Genomic DNA, 12,873 nt, shown 5'->3' with positions numbered 1-12,873 from the left:
GAGTCCCGGTTTCTATGTCCAACAGTTGTTAATGTGTTCATAACAGCAATGATATTTCAGTTCTGGATGGTGGACAAATGGTGGTATTGCAGGTCTGACCCTCTCTGGTTTGGTCCTGGGCAATCTGCAGTGACGCATATCTGCTGACTGCTAGTATGGCAAGGCATCGTCAGCGTCTTCCATCTCTGGACTGTTTCTCTTCTGACTTCATGGCTGGAGCACTCCTGTCAATTCCTCTCTATTGCAGGAATCCACATGTCTCGGAGTTGTTTTCTGAAAACATACAAACATATTCTCGACCAAAAGTTAATAAAGGAATATTTTCTATGACTTTGATTTGCGATCCTTTTTCATTTTTTTGCCCAAATGATTTTCCTTTGGCTTGTTTTGACACCATGTATGTTTTACACCCTGGATCTATTCTTGTTCATCAAATTATGTTGATCATTATATCCCACATATGAGTGAGATCATGTGATATTTATTTTTCTCCGACTGGCTTATTTCACTTAGCATAATGATCTCCAGTTCCATCCATGCTGTTGCAAATGGTAAAAGAATACTCTTGATTAATGAGCCTTTTATGTTCACTCGAGGTTATCCAAATTCATTTTTCCTATACTATTAGCTACCTTTGCAATACATTGTAATCAAGTCCACAGAATCTCAGGTGGTCTAACTATAAAATTCTTAGTGATCTCCTTTAGGTAGGCAGGTATATGTGTGTGTTTGCAGGTATGTGGCTATGCATTTGTTCTGACTATATTGACAACACCATTCATAATTAAAGAAGACAGATTTCATACCCTTAGGCTATATTTCTTTTTAAAAAAAATTAATTAGACTGAACATGTCACAAAAATATGTTAAATATGTGTGAGACATATATATTCCATCCTAGAGCATGTTATGAACTTGAACAGAAATTTTGCTTCTGCAAGACATGCCAACAAAGGAGGAGGGGGGGAGAAATAACAATAATAAAACAGGGGTCATTATTTTAATTTCACATTTACTCTATTCACTGTTGAGCAAGGTAAAGGTTGTCCAGAGTTATGGAATAACAGGTTGGAAGAGAACAGGAGGGTAGTATAGTAACATGGGAAAAGGCAAAGGTCAAATTAGAGCTGCAGAAAGCAGGCACACATATGTAATACCTTAATCAATAAAGAAATTTAAAAAAAAAGAAAGCAGGCACAGTGAGATGATACAGGCCCTAAAGGAGTACTTTTAAACCCAGAGCAACTTTTCTGCCTAGGCAACTTTGGTTGTGACAACGGCAGGGTGGTTGGAGGAGGGCAAGTGTGTATGGGCATCTGTTGAACACGTGTGCTGCTGAACACCCTATAATACCGGGGACAGTCCCCACAACAGAAAATTATCTGATCTGAATTGTCTATAGAGCCAAGATTGAGAAACACTACTCTAGAGGAAGATTAAAAAAGAGAGACTTGGGAATAAATGGATTGGCCACTGACAGGTTTTAAGCAGGATGTTAAGAACAAAGAGCATTATATTATTTTGAGCAGACGAGAATGCCGAGGACAAAAAGTTTATGAGGGTAGAGTAAACATTTGCCAAAATAGTATGGAATAGAGGGTAGATTTCATTTTTTTTTTCTGAATTTAAGGTCATATGTTTTTTATGAGCAGTGGAAGAGAAAAAGAAATATGTAAATGTATATAGTCCCCTGACACACACAAAACTCAGAAAGGCATTCTGCCTTTGGCCAAATATCTTCTCAGTTCTTACCAGTAATTAATTGGAAAAAACCTAGAGAATTCTGTCATATCTCTCTCCTTTGCATGTCCGTGTGAACATATGCCTTTTTTGACCTCCCTTTTACTAGCCTAATACCTTTCCTTAAACCTAACTATTGTATTTTATTTGCTCTTCCCATCAGCTAGCATGGAAGTGGGTATCTATGTTCACTAAGTGTGTCTATACTCGCATTATCTTCTTTAGATCATCACACTGCTAGTATAGACACCACGTGAGCCAAAGTTACTCTCTAGCGTAACATCCCATAGCCTCATCTATGTAAGCATTTGTTGGTGGCAATGTTAAGTGAATGGAATTAAGCACATATAGAGGCAAGTCTTTGTTCTTCAGAGATGTATTGGCTTGGGGGAATATCCAAAAATGCATAGAATATTAAAGACCCATTTGTTTTATATAGAACTCCTTGCATACTTAAACATTGCTGCAGTAATTATTCTGGCTGTTATTCTTGCTAAATACAGTCAGTATATAAAATTTTAAAAAGGAGAAAATAAGCATAGAAACTTTATAGAGTTTTAGCAATGTTAATATTTTACATCATGGACTTTGATTATTTTATTTCTGATATCACACTAGAAATATACAATTTGTCATTAGCTGTTGCATTACCCCCCCCCCACCCACACACACACACACAACCCCCAAAGAAAACACCATTAATTTTTTCCAGTTTGTCATTAAAAACAGAACACTATCTAAAGATCTGGAATCTTGTTCTGGTCTTGCCATTGAAGAGTTAGCTATATGACCTTGGACAAAACAGTTACTCTGAGCCTCAAGGTTCTCATCTGCCTCATGAGGAAGTTGGGCTACATCAGTAGTTTTGAAAAATAACAATAAATAATTTTTAGCAGCAGAATCCTTTTTTTTTTTGCAAAGAAAATTTAAATCAGAACTCCAATAAATTAAAAAGATGAATGTAAGGTTGCTCTGACTGAAGAAATTGTGTGCATGTGTAGGAAACTACATAGCCAAAAGCCTAACCATAGGGCTTCTCACTCTTTCCTGTCAAAAAATTCCCCATTCTGATCCTTTCCTCTACCAAGTGGTCCGTGAAGATCTTCAGAACCCTGAGGCTAATGGGAGCCAATTTAAAAACCATACAAATTAAACGATACCCAAGTTTTCTTTCAACTCTAAAACATAGCTTCTAAATCCAAAGCTTTGATGTTTTTGTCCCTCATTCAAAATGCTAAGGCAGAGACTTCAAGAGAAATTTCTTCTTTTTTGAGTTTGAATTTAAAATGATCCAATTAATCAAAATTGGACTCTTTGACCATCAAAATAGTCAAATTTAGGGATGTTCAACATTTCCATTGGTTCTATATATACTGGGTGACTTCCCAATAATTTTTCTCCACCACTTCCCTAATTTATGTATGCTTTTAAATTTTCAATAACATTACTTCATTTTAATGTTTTTAAGGGATATATATATATATATATATATATATATATATATCCCTTAGAATAGTATCTCCCTAAGAATTATAAATTAAATAAGACAATGTAGATAAAGTATCTAACAAATTGTCACATATAATATATCTAAAAGGCATTTAATAAATTAGTAGTAGCGTTAGCAGTGGCAGTAGCAATAGTCGAAGTAGTAGTAGCAGTTTTAATAGTAGTATCTGCAGCAGCTTGAACATCTGGCATTTCTTGCCCCCTATAAGCTGGAAGACTTTGTTGCCTCACCTTAAGCATCACTTTGCTTGCATGGGAAATTTGAGCAATGGTCCTGTAATTACCACACTTCTTGGCATCTTCCTTCTTAAAGGTTGGGATGTGTATTCTGTGTTTCCAGTCTGCAGGCAATTGTTTTGTTTTCCATATTTGTTGACATATTCATATTAAGATTTTGATAGAATAAGTCTCTGTGGCTTGAAATAAATTCTATTGGTATCCCATCTATCCCTTGTATTTTCCCAATAATTTCAGGCAGGGTTTTTTGGAAAAGACAATAGTGTTGGGGAAAATAGAAGGCAGCAGGAAAAGAGGAAAGCCAAATTGGGATGGTTTGGCTCCATAAAAGAAACCATAGGCATGCATCCACAGGAGCTGAGCAGGGCTGCTGAGGACAGAACATTGTGGATCACACTCATTCATGGAGTCACCAGGAATCAAAGCCAACTCAATGGCACGTAACACACTAACATTAGTAGCAGTAGTAATATCCTATTAACAGCCACAGCAGTAGCAGTAGTAGTATTGTACCCTCATCTCTAAAATATGGTTAAGCCTGGCCTGTGTGGCTCAGTGGTTGAGTGTCAACCTATGAACCAATAGGTCACAGTCCGATTTCTGGTCAGGGCATATGCCCAGGTTGCAGGCTCAATCCCCAGTGTTGGGCGTGCAGAAGACAGTCAATCAATGATTCTCTCTCATCATTGATGTTTCTATCTCTCTCTTCTCCCTTCCTCTCTGAAATCAATAAAAATATATTTAAAAAATAAAATAAAAATGCCTAAGAAAATTACCTATCACACAGGGCTGTTGTTAAGAGCAAGTGAGTTTGCACATGTAAAGTATTTATAGTAGTTCCTGGCACCTAGGAGTCCTTTACTAAATATTTACTGTTGGTCATGTTGATGATGGTGGTATTTAAGTTTAAAGTTGTATGTAATGTATTTGCTATAGTTAAGTTTTCTTTAACATAACCAGTCAAAAGTAAAAAAGAAATGTTTATATTTTTCATGGATACAGCTGTATTATACATACACTAGAGGCCCAGTACATGAAAATTCATGCACTGGAGGGGTGGGTCCCTCAACCTGGCCTGCCTCCTCTCACAGTCCAGGAGCCCTCAGGGGTGGGAGGCGACCTGGTGATCAGGGGAAGGCGAAGCCCCATCACACTTTTGCTGCTGCCACTGCAGACAGCGCAAGTCTCAGCCAGCCCTGGTTACCTGAGCCTCGGGCGGCCCTGGGCAGTTGGGAAGCTGACATCCGAGGCTTGCCTGTGCCTTGGGCTGGCCCTGGGTAGCTGGCGGGGTGAAGGGACTAGGCGCCGCCATCTTGTGGCTGTGGGCACCGCCATCTTTGAGGGCAGGGCAGTTAATTAGCATATTCCCTCTTTATTAGATAGGATAATAATTTTTACTTATAAGTTTCTAAACTGTTCTCTTAAAAGGATATGCTTTCTTCCAACCTTCAATATAAATGCCTTCATTCTGAACTTTTACAAAACAAAAAAATATGTTTTTGTTGATATATAGCCATTATGAGCTATACATTTTATCTAGCCCTTATCTGTACCATATCAGTAATATTTTTCATTATAATTAATTCAATTGTTAATATAAGTTAGTAATTCAGATTCATTTATACTACAGGAATGAGTTAGTTCATGTCAGAGGGGGGAAGGAAGATATAGGAATTTATATTTTGGAAGAATTTTGATTCAAATTTGGGAAATTTCTAAGTGGTAAACCACATATACACTTTGGAATATCCCTGAGCTGTGCTATCACAATTTCCAGTATGTGATTCAACTCTCCTCATATGAAGGGAAGCATTCTGTAATTCAGCCAAGCTGTGGTTTTTAGTGAAAAATATAGAGAGCATTCGTATCTAATTTGTGGCTAGAATGTGCTGAGGTCCATGATCTTTACTTGCTTTGTAAGCTTTCTGTTGACCACTGAGAACTTCTACTTCTCCTGAGGTATGAAAAGTGCTAGTGCCATTTATAAAACCTCCAGGAAAGCTTTTCTACATACACAGCTATATTAGAAGTGATATAGTATGTTTTTCCTTTGCTTTCCTTCTGAGGCATTTTAATGCCACACCTTCACCAAATATAGAGCAAATGAGAATAAATGTTAAAGTCACTTATTATTACTTTATAAAAGTAGGCCCATCATTACCAACTAATTTCTAATGTTTTAAAAAGAGCTGACTTTTAAAATGAGCTTAGCATTAAACTTTTAGAATAGTTTAATTAAAACTTTTAGAGAATTTACTATTGTTACAGAATTTTTGAACTGGAGCTTGGATTCTTTGTCCGCCGAATCGAAGAAGGAATCCACGGACAGAAAGTGATATAGCAAAGGTGGAGATTTATTGGAGAACAAGTACAGACTCCCAAGTGGGGAGAGGGAAAGAGTCCCACTGAGTTCCTTTTCCCTATGTCTTATAAAGGCTGCAGATCCTGATGCCTTGCTATTCCCTCTGATTGTTCACTATTCCCTTAGACTGGTTACTATAGTAACTCCTGAGCTCAAAGGTTTCCCCCTCCTTCCTTATTGTTTCCTTATTCCCTTTGGTCTTTCTTCTCCTTCTGGATGAAGGGCTTCCTTCCCTTTATTTTGTAAATATAGACCTTTTGCTGTTCCCTCATTCTATGGAAATGTACCTGTTGCAGCTTTTCAGCTTCCCTATTCTATGGAAATAGACCTTCTGCTGCTCTGCAGCCCTGTGCTTCCTCCATGGTCCCCTAATTTCTAAAATTTCCTAAAACCTGTCTTTTTCACCCCCCAAAGTTCCTGTTTCACTATGAAGAGTCAATAAGTGTAAGTTCAATATAATATTTTGACATAAAAACAATTTGTGTTTTTCATTACATGTGAAAAGTATAAAAATAATGACCCCATTATTGATTTCAGAATAAAATAAGTAAAGAGTAATATGTTTCAAATTGAGAGTCTACAGAAAAACAAAGAGCACTCTCATTAAGAAAAAAAAAAGAATATTAAGTTTAGAGTACTCAAATATATTTTACAGAGGGCAATTACAGTGCCACAATTTGTTTATTTTTATATTATTATTTTTCTGTTCTCAATTTCTTTATTTTAAAACATTTTTAATTTCTGAAATGTTTTATTTTTAAAATTCCAATTTAATCACATGGCTCATTGAAATAGTAGTTTAATAATAGGATTATCATTCTCCTAGAGCATGAAGCAAACAAAGTGGTGAGTTTACATAATGAAGCATATAATAGAACTAAGTGCTTTTTATTTTTATGCAAACATTGTTCTTTCCGTAATATTATTATCTATGTCATAATAGTTTAAAATGATTTTACTTAATATCTTTCCATTAGTGAATATTTGGTGTCAAAGTAAAGTGCTATTAAGGATGCCAAAGCCTATTAAAGCAGTCTTTTTTACAAATATATAGTGTTTAAATTATTTTATTTTACCATAATTATTTATTTTTCTAAAATTACTCAGGACTATGTGCTAATTAGTCTTTAGAAAAAGTTACCTTCCTCACAATTTTCCTATTCCCCTCAAATATCTTTTAAGTAAAAGTTATAAATAATAAAATAATATTTCTTTACCTCCTCCCTTAGAAGAATTCTATTTACTAGTAATATGGTCTGAGGATTTAGGCCAAGTACAAACTTGGGCACAGTCTCTGAGGTCATCTTTACTTCTGAAACCTACTACACATTCTGGGAGTTGCCAAAACCAGTCTCAGTTTTGATTTGCTGGAAGTAACTCACAGAACTCCTTGAAAGCTATCATACTTATGGTTATAGTATTTTACAGGAAAGGCATACAAATTAAACTCAGCCTAGGGAAGCAGTGCACAAGGCAGAGTCCAGGAGAAGAACCAAACACAGAGCTTCCTGTTCTCTCCCCATAGAATCAAGATACATGACTCTATCAACCTTGGTATGTAGCAATAAGCACAGAGTATTGCCAGCCAGGGAAGCTTACCTGAGCTTTGGTTCTAGAGATTTTCTTGGGGCTTAATCACATAGACATAACTGATTGATTGCCCACATGGTTAATCTCAGTCTCTAGGTTAACTGATATCACATGACCCAAAACCCCTGAATCCCAATCTTGTTCTTTCTGGCGGAGCCCAGCTCCTACTCTAATAAATTTTTAAAATATATTTTATTGATATTTTTTTTTACAGAGAGGAGGGGAGAGGGATAGAGAGTTAGAAACATTGATGAGAGAAAAACATTGATCAGCTGCCTCCTCCACACTCCCTACTGGGGATGTGCCTGCAACCAAGGTACATACCCTTGACTGGAATCAAACCTGGGACCCTTCAGTCTGCAGGCTGAGGCTCTATCCACTGAGCCAAACCGGTTAGGCCCCAGCTTCTACTCTAAAACTATACAGGTGCTGCTAACTCCCACACCAAATCACATTGTTCGACTATTCAGTATGACCCAAGATACCCAGGCAAAGAAAGACATATAGGTTACCTTTCAGAAGCTGAGGACAAAGAATAGGCCTCTCTTGGGAAATGGCCCACTTCTTTATAAAACATTAGGTTGGGCTTCCATTTTCTTATATGTTAATGCATTCTCCTCTCTATAAATTTGAATATTATTTCTGAAACATTTATATTTCTTCATGGAATTAGTATATAAATAATTTGAAATGTATTATTAATAGGTAATTGATCTCATGTATACGAATAACAATAGTTCTCAATTCAGCTTTTAAAAAATGTATAACATTACTAGAAGCCTGGTGCATGAATTCGTGCACTGGTGGGGTCCCAAGTGGGAGTGGGGGCAGGATGTGATCAGCCCTCTGGGCAGGCAGTGGGATGCCCTTGCTGGCCCAGGATCTGAGTCCATCTCGCTAACATTTGTGTTGGTTGTTGGGAGCCACCTGTTGGCCGCTTTTATATTGTTTCTTCCTTGCGGAGCATCTAGGGAGGGGAAGCGCCGCATTCCCAGAAGCCAACTTCCAGGAGGCTGGGAGCTCTGTTAGGATCATGCCGGTGGCACTGGTCCAATGGTGCCTAGCCTGTTCTCCAGAGATTGGACCTGCAGCACTACTGAGGGAATGAGTGGCTACTGCACTCTTGCTGTGGGAGTGCACTAACCACCAGGAGACAGCTCCTGCATTGAGCATCTGCCCCCTTGTGGTCAGTGTGCATCATAGCGACCAGTCATTCCAGTCATTCTGGTTGTTCTGTTGCTTAGGCTTTTATATATATAGCTCATTATCCTGCCTAAAAAATCATATTAAATTACTAAAAGAATTTAATGAAAATATTTTAGGCAATAGGTGTTTATTAATTCATTTATGCAATATTTATTTGTTTAATTATATATAGCTCATTATCCTGCCTAAAAAATCATATTAAATTACTAAAAGAATTTAATGAAAATATTTTAGGCAATAGGTGTTTATTAATTCATTTATGCAATATTTATTTGTTTAATTACATGTATGTCATGTATTTCAATAAGTTACTTGTATGCTATAATAAATAAGATCTAGTCCCTCCCTCAAGGAATTCCAGTCTAATAAAATAAATGAAAAACTAAACAATTACAGTAAAGTGATATAATTATAACGAAAATGTACAAAGGGCAATGCCTAACCCTGCCTTTGGGTTCCAGAGAAGAAAGGGGCATCTAAACTATGACTTGAAGTTAGCCAAGTGATGAAAGTGGGACATACAGGAATCTAGGCATTGCAATAGATATGTACACAGGTCTGCAGAAAATAAAATAAATGATAAAGTGTAAGTTGTCTCCAGAGGCTAGGAGTTGGGTGAAGGAATAATCAGAGGAGGTAGCAAGAGTGTATACTTCATGCTGATACCAAATAAAATAAGTCTCATTATGTGCTTATGAGGTGCTACAATTTTCATAGGCTATATGAACTTGCTAAGCGAATTCTGCTTGTAGCTGAAGGGAACATATATTATCTCAAAAGCAGATGCCAGAATTCTTGATAAGCAACTTGACTAGTTCATTCAAACAATGTAAATTTAGTGTTATTATGTTCCTGGTACTATGCTGGTTCCTATGGATACAGCACATATGGCTGTACATATATATAACACAGGGATACAATGCTGAACAAAACAGGTGTGTTTCCTCCTTCATTAAACTCACAGTCCCTCATGGAGTCAGATTTTAACCACATAATTATATAGTTATTTCATTGCAATTGAGATATATACTATGAAATGAGTTAAGAAGTGCTATGACAAAATATAACAAGAGAAAATGGGAAGACTTGCTTGAGGAAATGACTTGAACTTGTATTGGTGGGGAGAAGGTAAGTGTTATTTGGGTGATGGTGGTAAAGGAGTGGGGAACGTGGGGTTTAGGAGAAGAATTACCATGGAGGACCAGAGATCAGAGAGATCAAGGTGAATTTAAGTCCTAGAAAAGGAGGAGGGCTCCTTTGAAATCAGAGTGTAATTGAAACAGTGGCAAGAGTTGAGCTGGAATTTTGGACAGAATCTATAGAAAGCGGCCAGATTTGTCATTGTAAAACTTTTATCTGGGAAGGGGACACTTTCTAGAGGTTTCAATTTGTCTTTACAGAGAGTGTGATTGACTGATCATATTTGCATTTTTAAGAGGTCACTCTGGGTGACAAATGGAGAAAAGAACAGAGTGAGATGGGGTGGAGGTTGTGACCAAACAGGATATAGTAACTCACTCACTTAGAGATGTTGGTAGATTGGAGAAGGGCAGAGGCAGTAGATGAAAAGGGATGGATAAAGTGCAGTGTTTATGCTGGAATTATAAGGAAGTTGAAGAAGAGAAGAGGTTGAGAATGTTCTCAAAGTGTTTGGGAAGTGTGTTGTCATAGGTGACTAGAAAAAGTTGAGTGTTTGGGGAAGAAAAGTCAAATGTTAGTAGAAATAAAGTAAAGTGAGTTGAATAAATATGACAACCACAATAAAATGGATTGAGGAAAAAGAGGTAAAGAAATGAAAAACACTAAAAACAGCAAAGGTTTTGAGAAATAAGTATGGTCAGAATCCAAGCAGCCATCAAAGAATTAAGCAGGTTAACATGAGGAGAGAAGAATAATTCTTTGTCCAGGGGACAGAAGAGAAGACCAGAGAGGAGTAAGAGATGGGAGTGAGAGTGGATACCAGCAAGAAGGCAGAGCACTGGGGGAGGTGAAGGTCACTGAGAATTCCCTCTGAAAATATAACCAACAGGACTTCTAAGAATAGACCTGTGGAATGGATGATAATTCTTCCTGTTGATTTGCCCTATCCTGTGGGATACCACCAGTTCCAGCACCTTCAGTTCTTCAGTAAACCCACTTTACTAGGGAATACTCTATGTTAGTAGGTTTTGTGACAAAAATATGGAAAGGGCTGCATTTCTAGCCTGGAGACCCTTCAATTGGCAAAGAAATAACTAAGAAAGCAGAAGGAAAGAACTCTCCTACCCCAGGAATTTATACAAATCTTAGAAATTGGATGTTTAGCCAATCTAGATCTCAAGGGACAGCAAGACCCCAAATGACATTAAATTGCATAACCTCTATGTTTTTACTCAGAATGACTAGTATCAAGGAACAAGGTGTGTAACCACTGACCAGTTCTTTCTATGGAGATAGTAGTATTCTGTTACAACCAACTGAATTGCTCAGATTAAAACTAGCTCTTATTCTTAACCTCATTCATCAAGCAAGGACTGCAAGCCCAAACATTTTCCGAAATCAGCCTGGAATTTAATATGTGCAGGGGCCTCTGGTGGGGCTTATGATGAAGTGGAGCATCCATTCATATAGAGTCATTAAAATAAAAGAAAATTGCAGGTTTATTATATCACATAAATAATACCCTTCCGTGTTACGTAAAATATTAACCTACTTATTAACCATTCATTCTTTAATATATATGATTGGAATAGTAAGTCAATATTTTTGGTTCTCAGGAAAGCCAAATTGACTTTTTAAAATGTTTCTCTTAAGAGAATTTTTTGGAGATAATGAGCAAGGATTAGGCATGCTCTCACTACCAGAGAAGCTGAATGACCTTAGTTAAATTACTTGGATACTCTAAGTCTCACATTTATCTTTAGTAAAATGAACATAATAGGAACTATCTCAAAAGAGAATTAAATGAGATAATATGTATACTTGCATAGCCCAGGACCTGGTATAGACTAGGCATTTGATAACTATTAGCTACTTTTAGAAATTTCAGTGAGGTGGTGTGTTATTATTCCCAAGCAAAATTCCCTCAAGCCTCCTTCAAAATATATATACTGAATATACTTTTGAACATTGGGAAGAGAGCAGTGAACAAGACAAAAATCCTTGCCCATATGGAGCTTATATTTTGGCAAAAAAACAACAACATGTAAGTAGAATTTTCCTTTTTGACAGTTTCTGTAAACTTTGTAAAAAGAACTGTGACACATCCTGAAATTAGTCAATTAGATCAATTTTTCCAGACCAAGTTAATAATTCTTCCTAGCCACATAGCATGAATTTGTCCTCACTGACATTCATCACTAAGATTTTTAGACCTTAATATTTCTCTTTAAAAGATACCAAGACACAGTGTCATCCCTTGGTTTCTCCCAGTATGTCCCTCTGCTAGTAGAAATGATAAAATGTTAAAGATACTGGGGCTAAAATGGACCTTAAGTAATTAACTCACTGTATTTTCCCCCCGAGAAAGCCCTATGCTTAAGTATCCTGAGCAAAGACATATGGTTAGCATATCTACAATACAAGCCTTTTCATGGGGCTCATTTTGTTAGAGTGAAAATGTCCTTCTTGTATCCTAAATGCCATGTAAGTGGTCAAAAATGTACTGACTTGAATGACTGCTGCTTTGCTCCCAGCTGGACGCCAATGGGGAACTGCTCATTCGCAATGCCCAGCTGAAGCATGCTGGCAGATACACGTGCACCGCGCAGACCATTGTGGACAACTCCTCCGCTTCGGCCGACCTTGTTGTGCGAGGTAAGAGTTTCCACATTCTAAAATTATAAAGCCCACGTTGTTCCACTTGCATAAATATGTATAATCTTCTGGTAACTCTGGCCCAAATTCTTAGATATTTCGAGTCTTGATCCTTGAGAACAGCTTCTCATGCCTAAGAATAATTTCTGCCAGACAAGTAGTAAACAACACTGATTTTGTTTGTTTTACTAACTACATGTCTTCTAGAAACTTACACCACATACCCCCTACTAAATGCTTGTGCTTGTAAACTTAGTGCTTACCAGAAGTTCTCAGTTCCTGCTAATACTTTTGTGTGTGCTGAGTATAGTGGTGTTTCCTTCTTTATTTTTTTATGGAAAAAATATGCTCGTGCCAATATTATCTATTCATTACTATCATCTTAGAATCAAAAGTGAATTTACATATGTGTCATGTTTCTATTCTGTGCTTGT

The 12,873-nt window shown here is 37.0% G+C and overlaps 1 protein-coding gene across 2 annotated transcripts in view; it reads left to right on the top strand.

The window, feature by feature from the left end:
• CNTN1 (contactin 1) overlaps positions 1–12,873 on the top strand; it is a 129,966-nt gene that overhangs the window by 43,237 nt on the left and 73,856 nt on the right. For both annotated transcript variants that reach the window (XM_008140559.3, XM_008140561.3), the window contains exon 14: positions 12,319–12,439. In XM_008140559.3, coding sequence (XP_008138781.1) covers positions 12,319–12,439 — 121 coding nt within the window. The remainder of the gene's footprint in view (positions 1–12,318; positions 12,440–12,873) is intronic.

The sequence above is a fragment of the Eptesicus fuscus genome, chromosome 7, assembly GCF_027574615.1.
Source record: "Eptesicus fuscus isolate TK198812 chromosome 7, DD_ASM_mEF_20220401, whole genome shotgun sequence".
NCBI classification, from domain to species: domain Eukaryota; kingdom Metazoa; phylum Chordata; class Mammalia; order Chiroptera; family Vespertilionidae; genus Eptesicus; species Eptesicus fuscus.
This window is presented reverse-complemented; position numbering and strand designations above follow the sequence as displayed.